The sequence below is a fragment of the Stenella coeruleoalba genome (genome assembly GCF_951394435.1).
Source record: "Stenella coeruleoalba genome assembly, chromosome: 4".
Lineage (NCBI taxonomy): Eukaryota > Metazoa > Chordata > Mammalia > Artiodactyla > Delphinidae > Stenella > Stenella coeruleoalba.
The window spans coordinates 85,155,790-85,174,801 of NC_137149.1; the positions used below are offsets into that span (position 1 = coordinate 85,155,790).

Genomic DNA, 19,012 nt, shown 5'->3' on the forward strand with positions numbered 1-19,012 from the left:
TTTATCCTCATAAGCACTAATATTCAGGTAGTGATCAAGACTACTTTGGGGAGAGAAGTGGCCAGAAGTAGAAAAATTATTGAAAGAAAATTCATTTTAATTCATAAGAAAATATTACAAACTTGGTTTTAAAGAGTGTACAATAAGTTCAAACTAAGCAAATGAGTTTGTTTAAAAACAAAAAAGGTAAGTTTTATAGAAGAAGCAATCAGGGCTTCCCTGGTGGCGCAGTGGTTAAGAATCCACCTGCCAGTGCAGGGGACATGGGTTCAAGCCCTGGTTCGGGAAGATACCACATGCCGCGGAGAAACTAAGCCCGGGTGCCACAACTACTGAGCCTGCGCTCTAGAGCCACAACTACTGAAGCCCGTGCGCCCAGAGCCCATGCTCTGCAACAAGAAAAGCCCCCGCAATGAGAAGCCCGCGCACCGCAACGAAGAGTAGCCCCCCGCTCGCCACAACTAGAGAAAGCCCAAGTGCAGCAACAAAGCCCCATTGCAGCCAAAGATAAATAAATAAATAAATATATTAAAAATAAAGAAGCAGCAATCAGGATAAGGTGACTAAGAATAAGCACCAGAGGAAAAAACTAAGCACAGAATTATTTGTTGAAAGGAAGGTTAACAAGCTAAGTGCTTAATTAAAATATATACATATAAGTATACTTGTGTATAAAATGCATATCTAATATAGATAGGATATACAGGCATTTACTCAAAGATGAACTCATTTGAAAATTAACCTGAGATTATTTAGGGAGTTATCTAGTAGTGATCATTTTTCCCCATGTAACTGAAGTTTCTTATATACTGACTTCATTAAATAGGAAAACATCTGTCTTCATTTTACTTTTTTAATGAATAATGTCAAAGAGATGACACTTTGGTTGTACTTTAGAGAAGACAAAAATAATAAGATTATTTACCATGTAAAAAAGTAGATTCACCTATGTGTGGGGAGAAGTATTGTGGCTGGCTTTGTTGGCCAAAATGCTATGCTAACTCTTAGATTAACAGGGATGCAATAATTTAACATTAAAGAGCCTGCAGTTTTCACCCTCCAATGTAAACCTATACAGTTAAGAAGTTTACAATGAAGGATGTATATAAAACTGGATATATATACTTACAAAGGTTCATTTAGATCAAATTTTAATGGAGAGGGGGGTCTTTTTGGTGACTGCCAAAACAAACCTAACAAAATACAAAATACAAAATATTATTTTCAGTGTCAGCAGTCAGTAATAAATTGCATTAAACTTTCTTCTCAACACTGATATATACTTACTGCCATCTTTTAATCGTGTGTCCAGAGGGAAACAGTGAAGAAGCTGAAGAGCCTAAAGAAAAAATTGAATTAAAAAAAAATCACTACTTAATATTAACGGAAGTAAAAAAACCTCAAAAAACAACATACATAAAAAGATATACAGTGAAGTCTTCCAGTCACCAAGTACTCAATCTGCCCATTCTCCTGTCACTGCCCCCCACCCCAACTTGGAATAACCTCTATTGCTATTTTTTATCAACACTTATATAGTCTTTTTTCTTTTTTTTGCATCTATGGCAAACATGAATATAGATTATTTTATCCCTTTTCACAAACGGTGGCATATTTTACATATCATTCTGCTCCTTTCAAAGAGCTAATCCTTAAAACAAGCAAAAAAAAAACAGTAAAAATACATAGTATTTTATATTTTGAAATGATATGCTGCTTGAGATTTGCTTCAAAACCATCTAGGGGGAGGGTATATTAGGTGGGATTATAGATGAAATAAGATTTTCTATGAGCTGTTAATTGTTAAACCTGGGTGACAAATATATGAGGAATACATGGAGATTAATTATATGCTATTTTCTCTATTATTTCTGTGGTTGAATTTTTCCATGATAAAAAAAAGTTAAAAAACCCATAGAAGATAAGGACAAAAAAGGGTTCTGTAGATTTTGAAACATGAGGTCATTGATAGTCATGGTAAGAATAATTTCAATAGTCATGGGGAAAGAAGACACATTTACTGGATGAAGACATGGCAACAGTTAGTATAGACCACTTTTCCAAGAAGCAGAGCAAAAAAGGAAGTGAAAAACAGGAATAAGTATAATTTAAAGACTTTAAAAAGATGAGCTTATTTTATATTCCAATAGGTAAGAGCCTAAAGAGAGGGAGAGACTAAACAGAGTGCAGGACACATTCAAGCTTCTGTATGTAACTGGAGTAAGAATAACAGCTAATATTTCACTAAATATTTATGGGATGGACCAGGTTCTATGCTAAAGACTTTGCACGTATTAACTCATTTGATCCTCACCACTATGCTATGAGTCAGGCACCAATTTATTACTCCCATTTTACAATGAGGAAACAGACAAAATGTGATTATTAGATACATATGGGGAAGGCAAAATTCCAACAAAATTTCTGATGGAATCTCTATTCTCTCAGTCTCTTGCTTTACTCTGAACAACAAACTTCTTTATGATTACTGATTAAATGTATTCCTTCTTCTCTAGAAGGAACCCCTATTTTATTAAAACCCATTTTGTACACAGAAAGACAAGGATTAGTTAAATGTGTAACTGACAAGCCAATGGGTGGAGTTTAAATGCATTCTTTAATCAGTAACATTCAGGGAGAAATTAGTTGTGTGCCCGTCACTTGTTCTCAGTTAACGTACTAATTTCTGAAAAGCTTCCTGAAAGAAAGAGTACACATTTTCAGGTCAATGAAATTAATTTCATAGTAATTAAATGAGCCAAGTTTAGACTTTTTCTTAATGTTTTATAATGTATACTTACCTTATGGTTAAAATATTTTTCAAACTTTAATCTTGCTAATTCTACACAGTGGGACCAATTTCTAGGTCTTCTGCTAAGTAACTTAATAACTTGAAAACAGCCCTCTAAACTTTGTCCAGTTTGTATCTTCTAGAATGAGAGGAAAAAAGAAAACAAAGCAAATACATGTCCAATTAATCACACAAACACACATGCACATATTCCCAGGAAATGTCAGCCAAAGTTTGAAGTGCCAGCTCATGTGTCTTATGATTTTATTATTTTCACCTCAAGCTCCCTGTCCCCGTCTTTCTACTTTCCCTCTTTCTTTTCTTTTCTGGAGGGGAAATGGGAAAAGACAGTATGTAAAATGTTAACTCTAAAGTTTCTTATCTCCCAAGTTATCCTCATGTCTTGCTAGTGGTAAGTTAGTACTATGTATGTACTTACTATACGAAGTGCTATGAATAATATTTTACACTAAAAAGCTGGCCTTTTTAGTGTAGGATTAAAGGAAAGTGAAAAAACAGCTTTGAAGTTGCCCTCACCATGAGACTAATAAATCTGAGACCATTCCTACTCCTGAAATTTTCACTAAAACTTACTTCAGTTTTTTCCAAAGAGCTTAACAATCTGTTTTATTATTTGTAGCTCTCTTATCATTTATCAAATCCTTATCAGGTTGAACCATATGAATTGCTGTTCTGTGAGTCAAACATGGTAAAATATTTGCAACTCCATATAGTTTGACCAAATTAAAAATGAAGGGTTATTTGTGACCTGCTAACTTCGAGATTCCTCATATACTTACTATATACAATATTAATGTATAATCTCTGTTTAAGGAGGTAAACTATTTATAGGCAACCTGAAAATAAGATTACACTGACATAAAGTGTTGGGGTTAGCAGATGCAAACTACTATATACAGAATGGATAAACGACAAGGTTCTACTGTATAAGACAAGGAACTAAATTCAAAATCCTGTGATAAACCATAATGGAAAATAATATGAAAAAGAATGTATATACATATAACTGAATCATTTTGCTGTACAGCAGAAATTACCACAACATTGGAAATCAACTACACAATTAAAAAAAAAAGTGTATTGTTTTTTACCTTTAAGACTTCTTCTGCAGATGGATAGGTTTGCCAAAATTTGTTAAACAACGAAGGCTTGTAGGAAAAGGAACTTTCAAACTATAAGGGAAAAGAGGAAAACACATTACAAATAAAAGTATGTTTATAAGTTGGAAATATCTGATGAATTGGGCAATTGGGATTGACATGTATACACTGATGTGTATAACATTGATGACTAATAAGAACCTGATGTAGAAAAAAATAAATAAAATAAAATTCAAAAATTAAAAAAAAAAGTTGAATATATCATCTTTTCTACTTCAAAGAAAAATTTCTTAAAAAATATCTTTATTACCTTATCTCTTGCCCATTGTATAGTGTGTTCAATAGCAGCTGGAAAGGACTTTAGGGTACAAAATGGTATTTCTTCTTCTGGGGGATCCCGCTATTTTATAAAATATGACAACAGTTAAGAGAAGCAATGACAATTTTTTATGGAATGAATTTACTTGAGTGTTTTAAGACCATTAAAAAACAAAATTCAAAAATAAAACAAATCCAACATTTTTTATCTTCTTTCTCCTACACATTAAGAGGAAAAGTTTACTCTTTTGACACTTAACCCACGTGTTTACAGAAATGTAACAACAAACACAAATTCTATTGTCACTTATTATCTGTGCACTCCTTTGGTACCATGTAGTACTCATATAGCAGACTATCATATATAATTACCTTTTTTTGTTTTCTCCAAGTATCAAGGTGACATTTAACACTTTAAATATTCTGCATTTTGAAAAATAATTCAAGAATTCCCAATATAGTGCCCACATACCGTTTCTTTCTCCAGGCAGAAAAAAATATTTGTAAGCAGGAATCATATGTTCTTGATGCTTGGTATAGTTTCTTGCAGAAATTGTGTATTAAATAAATGGCAAATGTCTATGTTGTGTCATATGAAAAAGTACCATTGAAGAAATCCATATTCTCTTAAAGGGTACATTTGGTACATTTAGTCTTATTGGCTTACCCAATCTAAAACAACTCACTTTGTCTCTTTTTACTTAGAGATTTTATTTTAGTGTGTTGATCTATAAAATACCACGGAATATTTTATAAACCAAAAAGGAAAGCCAGATGGAGTATTCAATTCTAGTTTTTCTGAGTATGAAGTTAGAGAATATACATATCGGAGAAGGGGAAGATGTGGTAGAATGAGAGAATCAAGGGAACTTTCGGAATTTTGTAACATCCCCTACTTTGAAAATCTTCTAGTATGATCCCAGCATATCATGATTTTCTCCACCTAATTTCCTTCAAATCAAACTTATCAATTTTGTCTATTATAGTGTTTTCACTACATAAACTTCTGATTGCATGAGAGTAAAGGGGAAAACAAATTTTATTAAAATTTAAAAAATTTTCTAAACCAAACATATCCATTAAATAAAGGGATATTTATGCTTGTAAAATAATATTCTTCTTTCAATTTTACAACTTGGGTTGACCTTTTTTAAAAAATTTTAAAAATTAATTAATTAATTTATTTTTTGCGGTACATGGGCCTCTCACTGTTGTGGTCTCTCCCATTGCGGAGCACAGGCTCTGGACGCGCAGGCTCAGCGGCCATGGCTCACGGGCCCAGCCGCTCTGCGGCACGTGGGATCTTCCCGGACCGGGGCAAGAACCCGTGTCCCCTGCATCGGCAGGCAGACTCTCAACCACTGCACCACCAGGGAAGCCCGACCTTTTTTTTTTTTTTAAATCCCCAAGCCTACATTTCTTAGACCAGTGATTTTCAAAGTTGGCAGTATCGCAAAATCACTCGTGGCAGTTAAAAAAAAAAGTTACACCTATATCATTTGTATAAAATATATTGTTACAAATGGCTTGGTCCCTCATATGGAGAAACCGAGTCTTCAGTAAGATTTTGGGTGGGTCACCAGTTCAAAGGTTGCTAAAAACTAATCAAGCAGCTCTGAGAAACAAACAGTAAACACAAGAATAATATTCCAGAAAGACCGGAAACAAAATTTTGATGATTAAAAAAATAAGTTCAGCTACATTTAAAAAAATGTCTATACACATATGCACAGACATCATTGGCGGATCAAAAACAGAAGGGATTAGGAATGCTAAACCAAATTTGCTGACTAATGAAGAGAAATAAACCGTGAGATATAAAAATGATGAGATATAAAGAAGAGATATTTACTTTAAAAAAGTGGTTCACTTACATGACTATTATAGGATTCAGTTAAATGAGGTACAATAACTTCAGTGTGTCCCTTAGTGCCCATTGTTCCAGAATCTAAGAGGGGCCGTAGATTTGCTAAGCAACGGCTATGTGAAAAGAAAATAGGTAATAAACATAAAAGTGAGCAGTAACAATGTAAGCAGAGGACAACTTACCAATTTCTACTGACCATTTCATATGTTGATCACTTCTTGGATATAACACTTTAGGAAACAGATACATGACCACCAAACAACCCATTTATTATTACCATCCTCTTCCTCCCACAAACTTTGTTGCTCACTCTAGCAATTTTTGTCTCTACCTTCCATTCCCAAAGTTTGGTAGTTTTAGAACAAGACATATTACGTTTATCTTGTTCTAAAACTCCTACACAGAATGGATAAACAACAAGGTCCTAATGTGTAGCACCGGGAACTATATTCAATATCCTGTGATAAACCATAATGGAAAAGAATATAAAAAAAGAATGTCTCTATGTGTATAACTGAGTCACTGCTGTACAGCAGAGATTGCCACAACACTGTAAATCAACTACACTTCAATAAGAAAACAGAAAAAACAAACTCCTATCAAATTTTGGGCTTCAACTTTTTTTCCTCTGGGTTAACTCTTAATTAATGTGTTACCCTTTCTTTTCTTGTTTTCTATTTCTTCTTTGGTTTATTTTCCGACTATAAGTTCTACCTCACTATATCTTTTCAACATTTTCTTCATCCCAAACCTTCTTTCTCAATACTTATGATGCCTATATTCAACACACTTTATTTAATTTCTTAAAGTTTCTTTTTTGGCTTTCTCTGCACAAGTTTACAAACTTTCCACTGTACTCTCAACTGGTAAATTTTCCTGCTAATAAATCTGCTCTAGCACCCTAACATTAGAGAGTCATACAAAGATATAAGAAAGATTATGTAAGGTGTATACATCATAGTCATTTATTCATCTACTTATTTAACAAATATTTACTGAATGACACCATGTATTGGGCACTGAGGACAGAGTGATGGGAAAATAAATAATAACTGAATAAATGATTTAATGAGGAAACAAATATTAAATAAATGTGCATGTCAATAAAAAATAAGTGCTATGAAGGAAAAATGAGTGCTGTGAAAGATTATCTTAGGAGGATCTAATTTAGAATTCAGGGGTTAAAGAAAGTCTGTTTGAATAAAGACATTTAGGCTGAAACTGAAAGGATGAGAGAAAAAACTAAAGGAAGTGAAGAATAAGTAGGCAGATTTGGGGTCAGGAGCTTTAGAACAAGATAAACATAATTTCCTGAGGTTGAAGGAGATCATGTACAAGTCCCTGAGGTGAAAAGTGTTAGATGCCCCCACTGTATAGAACTGAAAGAAAGAATGTGTGGCTAGAATAAGGGGAGCCAGGGAGAAATAGTAAATTTTAAGCTGGAGTGGTGGACAGGTGGCAGATACTCTATGAAAAACATTTAGGCCATTTTAAAGATTTTTAATTTTATCCTGTCTCTAATGGGAAATCATCAAAAGGCTTGGGTTCGAGAAGAACTATAATAGGAACATAAAGAATAATCAGAAACTTCAGTAACTTTTCAATAAATAGGTGTGAGAAATGAAGTGAAAACAAAAGAAAGACGATTTCTATGAACCTGAATTTCAAGAACATACCTGTCTACGTATCTCCTGGCTTCCACATTATCTAATGCTGTAATAATTATATCCTGCTTAGTATAGAACTCATCATTGTAAATCACCTCGGTGGCTGGACATACTTTGTTCAAGTGTGCATCTATCTTTAATTGAGGATTTATTTTCAGGGTTGCATCAGCAGCAGTATAACTTTTAGGTTTCTAAACAAATAACATATAAAAACAGAAGAAATAAATGGTAAACAGGAAAAATAGACCATGACTGAACTTAAAACATTTTTTATATGAAGAATAATGTAATGAGACCAGTTTTCATTTTTAATTTGTGGATATTACATTCACTGTGGTCATGCTGCATTTAGTAATGCACATTAGAATTAATAATTCATACATTATTAATAAAAATGTAAACAACTTCTATTTTACAGCTAAGTGCTCTGTAATTCTTAAAATATTAGTTAAAAGTCTAATTAAAAGTACATTTTTCCCTAGTAATGAGGTTTGAGTCAAGTAAGTACCTAGAAAAAAAATGAGAACACATTCAGTACAATATTAGAAATCCAAGTTCTATAGAATATGAACTCTCAGAGGTATGGTAACCTAATATCGATATTTTGGTACTAAAATGTTTAAAAAATTTTACCATTTCTGGATGGAAATAAAAAATTATTATATATGTTTCAGTTTTATAAAAAGAGTACCCTTTCTTTTCTTTCAGAGTTAGTGATCATTTTTAAATCACTGGTGTCCTTTCAGGTGCTATCATAGTTTATTTGGGAGGACTGGCTCTGACACTAAGTATCTATAGATCATTCAGCTTGAACGAATGCATCTAGTTTTAATGGTATCTGTCTCTTCTCATATTGTTAGACGGACATGTTTTTACTTCTCAGTGCTATTAGCATTCATACATACAAACTGTAAACTTTGTTAGAAGTGTAAAACAAACAGGCTTTAATAGTTCTTTTATAAGTAAAATGCACAAAGGTCTGTGAATGAATCTTATCACATAAATTTTAGTTCATGGGAGACCCTGTTACTTAGTTCTTTGTATTTGGATAGGTGAGGTCATTCGGTTAACTATGCCACTATATAACTATATAAAAGTATGCTTTAATTACTTTCCTGTTCATGACATTTCTTAGTTTACTAAGATTCTCAATGAGTTGTAGAACAACAAAGTGAAAAAAATTTCTAAAGAGCAAATTTGCTTGACTAACTAAATTGTTTCTTTTACTGACTTAAATATTTTGACCTCCATAAAAAAGACTGAAAATAAGCATTATTTTATAATAAAAAGGGATGTTAAATAATCAAACAAGATCAAAAGAGCAAAAAATTCTCAAACTTTACCTGTTTTGTAATAAAGGTTAATAAAAAAGACAGTGCCAAATTTGTCATCTATAAAAACTTCAAATTAGGGAAGCTGTTTTTATATCCTAAGATGTTTCTAAAATTACATAGATACATCTTGATTATAAAATGAAAAAAATACTGCCCATCATTCACAACTCAGATTTTAACACCCAAAATCAATGCAAAAACTAATTTTTATATTAAAAAATAATTACATATTTTCTCTATTGTCATTCCCATTATTTGATAATTTGAGAGATTCTAATAAAATAAAGAAGATACTATGCTTGTTAAAGCTCCATTTTCTATTTATAAAAAGGAAACTCTCTTCTTTTTTGTATAACATAATAGATGATTCAAATTTGAAACAGTATAACAACACACCTGTATGTGATGAGGACGAAATAGAAACTGTCTATTCAAGTTGGATTTTTCTATCAAGTCAGGATCTGTTACTGTAACCTAATACCAAGGAAAAAAATGGCTGAAATTACATAAGAGATAAATTTAAATCTACTTCGTTTTTCTCTGAATGACTAAAACAACTCCCACAAGTTATTCTAAATTAATTTGGCTGGTAAAAGTTATAATACAAATACTCCAAAACTGGTTACCAATACTACTGTTTTTATACTTATATTTAATGATAATGTTTAGCATACGAACACGTCAAACAAAACAGCTGAAACCAACTGCAACTCCTACTCAAAACTTGTTTTTAACTATTCATAACAAAATAAAGGTTTAACATCACTATCACATTTTAGAACCGTAATGGATTAGCCATAGAGGAGTTAGCTCTTCTTTCTACACATATTTATTCTCAATCTCAATTGATTGGGAAAGAAAGCCTGCATGTTTCAATTTGAAAGCTCTTGCTAAAGCAGAGGTCTACAAACTACAGTGCAGGCAGGCTGCCTGTTTTTGTAAATAAATTTTACTGAACACTGTCACGCCACTTTATGGCTGTTTTCATACTGCAATGGCAGAGCTCAGCAGCTGTGACAGAGCCTTAAGATTCACAAGCCTAGAACAGTTACAGTCTGGTTAAGAAAAAGTTTGCAGACCCCCATTCTAAAGGATGAAAGATTAAACAGATCCAAGATAATCTAAAAAGTACTCATAATGCATTTGCCACTTAAGCTAGTATTTGTAAAAGATTTCACTAGAAGCAGTATTCTCAGAGTGTGTTCCAGCTGTTACATGTTGATTTGTATTCCCAAACACATTCACTTTCTTTTAGCTGGCATTTCAGATATATATATACACATATATATGTATATATATATATATATATATATATATAGATATAGATATGTGTATATATATATATATATATATATATTTTGTTTGTTTTGTTTTCAACAGTTCTTTTTAATTACGTGTTAGAGGGTATCTCTTTGAAATGGGGGGAAAAAAAAGCACAGAAAATGTCCTTTAAGAAAAAGCTTAATCAATGTATACTTATTGTGATTACTGATTAAAAAGCTTTTTCTTCTACCTCCCCCAACCCTACTTTTTATCCACTTTTTTTTGTTTGTTCTTCTACTGGATTGATCAAGTATTCTTGATTCTAATCCTCCCTCAATGCCCCTGTCAACCCCTCACTGAACTGATTTGGAAGTTAAATCTCTATTTTTATGTGGTGATATTCAAAATTTTAACATGTACATGTGACTTAAGATCTAAAATTAAAATCTCCATCTTCCTCCTGAACAACTGGAGGATATTTGAACTCTCCCTTCTGTTTTCCATATCAATGAATATTTTACTTATTCTTAACCAGCCCACCCCCAAACTGGTCAATATTTTAGGTTATTAAAGGTTTTAAAAATTAATGCTTATTTAAATCTAAGAATGTTGATAAATGCCTCTACTTACCCTTGCTTCACACATTGCCTGTATTAATCCATAGTTCTTTCAGTGAGAATAAGCAGTAATCTTTCATCATTTTACTAGTCAATTATCTTTTTTTTTTTTTCTCTTAACAGATAATTTAGCTGGGTATAGAAATCTAGGTTGATAATCCCTTGCACTATAAAGATATGCTTCTCTATCTTCAGGTGTGCATTTATTGCTGATGAGAAGTCTACTAAGTAATCTCTCTTTTTATCTTTGCTTTTGATTTGTTTGGTATTAGTTTACCTTTTCAATCTGAACACACTTGTCTCTTCAACTCTGGAAACTTGTCATTATCCTTGGTATATATTACTTCTTCTCCCTTATCTTTACTCTCTCTGGAAATTCTACTACACTTATGTTGGACCATGCAAATGTATCCTCTTTCATTTTAAAAAAAAAGAATCTTTCTATACTATATTTTGGGTATTTATCTTCTTTTCATCAATTCTCACTTCAGCTATATTGGAATTTTAAGTTCACTGATTATACAAAAATTCTTCCTTGGCTTTTTGTGAAAATTCCAGTGCCTTTTCCCCTCATGTTTCCATTCCTCTTTCTATGTCTTTGGTCATTTTTAACTTTACAGTTTGTTCTATTATCTGTAGCACTCCTATTATCTATAGTTCTTAGAGAGTTAATTCTTCTATTTTCATTGGCTGATTCTTCCAGGTGGTACCTTTTTCTAGTAGACTGTCATTTTTCATTGTGAATTGTCTTGAATGGATGTTGATTTCTCTGCATAATCCTATGTACTCTCAGTGTGTAAGTACCACCATGATGTGGTTTTGCATTTGTTTTAATCAGAGGTTTCAATGGCCCTAAATTTGTTATATTCATTTCTCTTCTTGAAGTTTTTATATGGTATAATTTTGGACCCCATACACCAGTGTGGTGCAGCTCTGAGTTATGATTTCTTACAAATGACTTTCTTTCTAGTTAATGTATTGGACATATATTTAAGACAGAAACACTTACGAGTCACCACAGCTTTTAGCTCGGGAATTAATTTCCCTCTTGGTTCCTGGAACCTGGGGCTTTCTCTTTCCTTCCTTCTAGTTAGTTTGGCTACATATGTAACACTTTAAAAAAGAATAATTTATACAGCAAGACTATGCATTTGCAGTAGGCTAGAAATCTGTCCACATTAACTTACCTTGTTTTGTTACCTGAAGTAAGTAGGTTTATTTACTATAGTTCTTTTCCTGACTTTTATATGCTGATATGTATTATGAAGTTCCAAGGAGTAAAGTAGGTGATATCCAAACTTGTGTAACCAAGGATTTTTTTTTTAAGAAATACTTTAAAAACTACCAGAACTAATAGTCATTTGTGGAACACAATTTAGGAAATGCTGAGCAGGAATAATATAACTGTAGGACATCTGCCTGTAACTGTGAGAGTAAGTTTAATAAACTATAAAATGTGAACTATTAAATAAATTTTAGTCATTTAATTACTATTAGTCACCATGATAAATCTATGACGTCACCACTGTAGTGTACATCTTAAAGGCAAACAGCATCAATGAAATACATTTTTATTTAAATATATGACATGGCTTTCCAGTTAACTGACATTTATCATCTTAAGAATTTATACTGTATACCAAAGTTTACACTACTCACTCTTCGATACTCACCAATTGAAACAATATCTGAGTACTCTGCAACTTTCTAATGTTAGCTTCTCCCATCTTAAATATTTATTTAATAACAAGTAGTATCTAATAGAAATAACAGTATTAATGTGCTTTATTGTTTCAAAAGCCCTTTCACATTTGATCTTCATAATTACATTATGAGGCAGGTAGTACAGATAACAGTTTCACAATACTAAAGAAAGAAACTGAGGAGCAGAGAACTCAAGTTATTTGTCACAAGGTCACATAAATTTTGAAAAATGGTCAGGGTATATTTAGAATCTTCCAATTTCTAGCCTAGTGGCCCTATTCTCAAAAACCAATACTTCAGATCCATGCAGTCAAATATGATTCAAAACTGGGCAGCAAAAGAAATATAAACTTTTAACTCTCAAGGATTTATATCTTACCATTCCCTTCTCTTTGCCTGTGCCAACACCTAGCAAAGCAAAATTTTTTAACATTTCACAGCCTATGGCTCCACATCCTACCTATGGAGAAGAAAAATAAAAGGTATCAGATTAAATAAAATTAAAACATCTACTTACTAAAGAGCAATTTCATCTTAAGTTTCTTCAAATGCTGTTACAATAAATACATACTTTTAAAAATAATTTGAACTTTTAAAGTAACTTAAAAATCATTTTACTTTAAAATATTTAATGGTTCATGATATCATTATAAGTGTCTCAATTAAAAAAATGTATAAATCATAAAAGGAAAAGCATAATATTTATAATTCCTTTAAAAAGAAGACATTTTAATATTCCACACAAAAGCCAAAGTTTGAACTCAGTTTTTATATAAGATGGAAACAAACAGCATGAAACAGTACAACATTACAATTAAAAAGATTACTTGTTTATAGATAATTTTCTAAACTCATTTGATGAATATAACTATTCTAAGACTTTTAAGTAAAAACTAATAAGAGATTCTACATGCAGGTAAAAGCTCAGGAATACTGCTGATTTTCAAAATATTATTTAAAAAATGAATAATAAAAATCAGTAGTACTTTTAGGACTGATTATAATAATTAAAAAAATAAGTGGCAGGAGAAGTCGTCTTATGCTATTGGGGAGAGCTTCCCTGTCAATGCACTAAGACATTAAAGAAAGACAGATCCACCTACATATTCCTACATTTGGTTAGAAAAAACAAAACAAACCCAAACCCCACAATTTTTAATGTATTTCTAGAAAATCATTTAATGTTCAAAACTATTATACTCGTATTTTAACTTTACATGTACTAATTCTCTAGACGATGGGTTGGCAAACATCTTCTATAAAGGGCCAGACAGTGAATGTTTTCATCTTTGTAAGCGATACGGTCTTTTTCACAACTACTCAGCTCCCCTATTATAGTATGAAAGAAGCCATAGACAATATTTGAATAAATGGGCTTGGCTGTGTTCTCGTGAAACTTTATTTATAAAAACAGGCAGCAGGATGGATTTGGCCTGCAGGTACAGTTTACAAATTCCTGTTTTAAACATTTCCTGAATGTCTACTATGTTAGAAACTGTACTCAAATTTCATTTAATAAATTAACTTGATATACAAGAGCAGTTTGACTGTACTATTTATTCTCATTATTATTCCTACTTACTAAAAAGATATTCAAATTTTGTAGCTTCCGACACAAAGTGTCTCCAATGCAGGCTCGTAAGGCATCATATCTATCTCCTCTGTAAAAAACAATATAAACCAAGAAAATAGAATGGCATAAAAAAACATTATTAAGATTAGTTTCATTGCTGCTAGTACCAATTTAATGAGTTTCTTCCAAACTAATAGATACATTATCTTATTTGAAAGAGAAGAAACTTCATAAAGAAATCAGTTGTTTCTTTTTTCCATTTGACTTAATATTCTAAGTCCAAATGACTTAAGTGAAGGTCACTTTAGTTTATCCGGAAAAAAATTTTTAAGGCAGGGATTTTTAATAAAGGTTTGTAGAGAAGACTATGGTTGGGCTTTGAAGTTGTTAACCCACTTAAATTGAAGGCAGAACTTTGGGTTATGTGTATTTCTGGGAGAATGAATTCATAAGCTTTTATCAGATTCCCAAAGAGATATGTGACCCAAAAGGTAAAGAATGACTGATATAAATAAAAGCTGCAGGTAGCAATTGTTTTCATCTAAAATCAGAATGATGTTTTGAAACCTAACCATTCTCATGATATAAATTTAACACTTTATATTCATTATTTATAAGGTGGTAAAGAGATACTGCATTATTATGACACAATCTCTAAGTAGAGAAGAAATGACTGCAGAAGTGAGCTAAGGAGAAAAGACATCTAAAACAAATGCATGTTTACACAAAAACTCTTTTAATCTAGTTGCTCCTTATAAACATACAACTAAGAAAAAAGCAACAAAAAGGTCAGTATTACCGTGGGAGAAATTCTTCACGTTCAGGTTTGCCTAGGGATTCGACAATATCTGCTGCTTCAATATATAACTTAAAGTAGAAGATAAAAACATAACTTACTATGTAGAAAGCTAAATTGCTAGAAAAATTATCTTCTGTAGTTATTTAATGATCATTAAAGAAAACAATGATAAACATGCTGCTTCAGAGTAAAATAATGGATTAAAAAATATAATTGTTTCTTATGCAATAAACATTCCTTACATTCTTTCAATTGAAACAATGGTTAAATCTGGAGGAACTGTAAAAAGATATAATTTGATTCATGTCATTTAGCCATCTTACAGATGATATATTCTATTATTAACAAACAAAAGGAAATTTCACCTCCAAATCTATTTTTTATAACTACATAAAAACTTCTGGAAGCTCATTCAATTTCAGCTACATTTGAATAATTTGTTTACTTTTGATAGGAAAGTACCTAGTCCATATTTAATTTCCAACTTGGAAACTATGTCATCTGTAATTATTACATACACTACAGAGGAAATGGTCTAGGAAGCCACAATTTCAGCATTTAAAATAATATCAAACAGAATTAGTTCAGGTTAATGAAAAAAATCCCTGAGTCTCATTCTCATTTTCATTTTAAGTAACTTATATGGCTAAAAAACGTGAACATGACCATGAACATGAATAAATGGTTATTTATTTAATTATAACATAGAATCTATATTAATAACATAATTTATATTCCCCATGCTGCTAATAGTTATATCTAAACCAGACTTTTACAATTGAACTTGTACACTGTGTTAAAATAAACCAAATAATCCAGCAGCAAAATAACATTAATTAATAGCATCGATAATAAATTTACAAATTTTAATTATTAAAGCTAAATTTAAACTTTTTAAAACATAATAAACAAGATCAATGTTATATTCAAATGTTTAAAATTAAAAAAAAAATAAAGGGCCTGAAGAGTATCCTTTGATACACTTTGCCAATTATTCCTTCTGGTAATAGAAACCAGGGTTTTTCCATCTTGTGATGTTTTTACCCTATATAGTTATCAAACTTTTACCATTCCTATGCTTTCTACCTTTAGAAGTTTATACATAGAAACTAGGGAATCTGAAGATTCATGATGCCAAAAGACTCCATGGAACAGTTCAGGAGTCCTGAAAGCATGTGACTGCTAAACTAACAGTAGTGGAAACTAAATATAAGGATAAGAAAATTCCTTATATATAAGGAATATAAGAGTGATAATTCCTTCACTCTCACAAATGAGGGAAATACATCCTAGAATGCAACTCTGGGTTACATGCCAATAGCCTCAACAAATGATCTTGTCCGTTTCCATTACAGAATTAAGTTTTGGTGGCACATCACATCTGACTCATGCATCAAAAAATATTTTAAGGTTGCTTTTATAATATATTAATTAATACTATGTTATAATTCATAACAGACATTCATTATATGGGTGAATAATTCAACCTTAAGTACAAAAAAAATATTAAAATAGAGAACTAACCCACTGGCATAAAGGAGAAAACTTTCCTGTCACAGCTTTCAATACTTCTTGGCTGGCAACACCTCCTACTGCTGCAGCAAGTGGGGGTAAAAAGCCTTGGGCAGTCCAAGAGAGCCAACGCACAATGTCATAATTTACTTCAGGCTGAAACACAAGCCACGAAAGACAATAATATTAACAGTATTCACATGGTATACTCAAAATTTCAATAAATAATTATACCTTAACTTCTAAAAGAGCTACTCAATTTCCCTAATAGTTTTTAAGTCCTAAAAAAAAGTCCCAATCTCATAATAAAAGATCCAATTCCATGTCAGTTACCTTAAGCGGTATATTTCATTACCAGTACCTGCCCAATTTTGCTTTCTGACTCTTTATGTGACACTAGGGAACAATTTAGAATTAACTGGATTATCTACCGTGATGTTGGACAAACAACCAGAATTTTAAAAAACATGTTTTAATGAAAACTATGGAAAAACCTTGCACCTACATAAATGAAAAAAAAAATGACCCATAAAAAATGATGAGCTATCATTTGTGCTTGAAGTGGCAAATAAAAAGTAAAACTGTAAAAAATGAGGCAATACATTGTTAGAAAAGGCAGTTTAGGAAAAAAATTGAGAGTAATGGCACTTTTGCATACAAATCTAAGAGCCAATCACCACAAAGTTCTCATTATCATACTTAAACTGAAATGATGTTTCTCAAAATAAAATTTATTAGTATTTTTAAGAAAAAAATGGAGAACTGGATTTTGGAGCCATTATTTTAGCACAATTTCTTATTTGTCACAAAGATCTCTTCATGAGCTCTGGCTTCTCTTTCTCTTCCTATTCTTTCAACATCAGTAACTAGAATCTTAACCTAGGATTCAAGGAGGGCTCAATTAATCTCTTGAAATTCTATGTAAAATGTACATTTAGGGGAAGAAGAAAGGCTTTTATTACATTATCAAAGATATCTATGATACAAAAAGAAGTTACTATTTACTCACATTCCACCCACTCCATTTCAATTTTCTATATCTCACTATTTTACAACTATTTAGCACTAAACTCAACTCAGATTACAATTTCATTTAAGATGTGGCATTTCTGAATGCAGAGATATTGGTGGTACTGATAATATTAAAAACAATGACAAGAATGCTAATAGAAGCAGGTAATTTGATTGAGCATCTATTTTGAGTTGTATATTATTAGTCCACATGTAATCTTCAAAATAATCCTAGGAAATATAATTTCTATCATACAAATTAGAAAACTGAGACTTTGAAAGATTAAGTAATTTACTCAAGATTTTACTGCTAGTAAGTGGTCAAACCAGGATCTGAACCCAAAAAGTCCAACTCTCTAGCTCTATTCTTACCATTAGGTTACACTATCTTTCAAGATTTTATATTTTTTAGTAAACAAACATCCAAATCTGGGGAGTTTTTCATCACCCTAGGATAATGACTAAGGCCTATATCTGAATTTCTGCACACGGTCTCCAAAAGATGATACATATCCACAAGAAGAGAAATAAACCAGTGGCAGGGCTTCAGTATTACTAAGAAACAGAAAATATGAACTTCAAATTGCCTGTAAATAGAAAAACAAACACCAAACCCCAAATGAACTATTTCTGGACTTCATATTGCTGCAAGCCTGAACAGAGAGCAGGAAGCGTGTAACCACAGAAAAGAGAATGAAAGGCCTAATGTGACAAAGCACAGTCAAAATCATCCTGAGAAAACAGAAGGCCCATACTAAGTGCAAAAAATACTGAACATGTATGAAGTCTGGCAGATCTCAGCAGTGGCTATGGTGAAAGAACTTCCCTGGGGAGAATGATGTAAATAGAAAGGGGGAGATATCCCTTGACAGAGAAGGCTAAAAAAGGAAGTAAGAGAGGAAGTTAAGTAGGATTTGGCAGAAAGCAAAGAGATCCACAAGATATATCAACACGTATCCACCAAAAAAATGTTTTTAGTTAAAAAAAAAATCACCTATTAAAGAAACTCCTTTTCAGGAAGAGAAGAGGAAGAGGGGCTCTAGAAATAGAAATCTGAAAAAGCACCAAAAACCCTTACCCTGTCCAAAAGCATATACAGAAAAATCAGTTTACCAAACAAAGCAGATGTAAAAAGGAGACAGAAAATTAGAATCAAAACATTTCAGTACTGAAAATTTCTCCCTCAAACTAATTACAAGGCAGAGTAAATTTGACTGAGTTAATTATATATCAACAAACACTTGGAGATGTGGAAAACCCCACCTTGAATCAGAAATTTAATAACTAAGAACCCCAATGATCCATTCCACCTTCCCCAAAGGGGAAAAATAAATAAATAAAAGAAAATATGAATCTATGAATCAAAATGGGCTCATGGTATACCTGGAAAAATTGACTGAATGATCAACCTTGAGTTATAACTTGGTAAAACTAT

General features: G+C 31.9%; 1 protein-coding gene across 2 annotated transcripts in view; it reads right to left on the reverse strand.

Moving 5' to 3' along the window:
- The window catches only part of UBA6 (ubiquitin like modifier activating enzyme 6), a 79,820-nt gene that overhangs the window by 13,229 nt on the left and 47,579 nt on the right, over nucleotides 1–19,012 (reverse strand). For both annotated transcript variants that reach the window (XM_079919169.1, XM_079919170.1), the window contains 12 exons: nucleotides 16,579–16,722; nucleotides 15,055–15,122; nucleotides 14,265–14,343; nucleotides 13,062–13,142; nucleotides 9,495–9,572; nucleotides 7,774–7,955; nucleotides 6,105–6,210; nucleotides 4,223–4,312; nucleotides 3,904–3,984; nucleotides 2,802–2,930; nucleotides 1,288–1,339; nucleotides 1,130–1,193 (listed from right to left, as the gene is read on the reverse strand). In XM_079919169.1, the coding sequence (XP_079775295.1) occupies nucleotides 1,130–1,193; nucleotides 1,288–1,339; nucleotides 2,802–2,930; nucleotides 3,904–3,984; nucleotides 4,223–4,312; nucleotides 6,105–6,210; nucleotides 7,774–7,955; nucleotides 9,495–9,572; nucleotides 13,062–13,142; nucleotides 14,265–14,343; nucleotides 15,055–15,122; nucleotides 16,579–16,722 (1,154 nt within the window). The remainder of the gene's footprint in view (nucleotides 1–1,129; nucleotides 1,194–1,287; nucleotides 1,340–2,801; nucleotides 2,931–3,903; nucleotides 3,985–4,222; nucleotides 4,313–6,104; nucleotides 6,211–7,773; nucleotides 7,956–9,494; nucleotides 9,573–13,061; nucleotides 13,143–14,264; nucleotides 14,344–15,054; nucleotides 15,123–16,578; nucleotides 16,723–19,012) is intronic.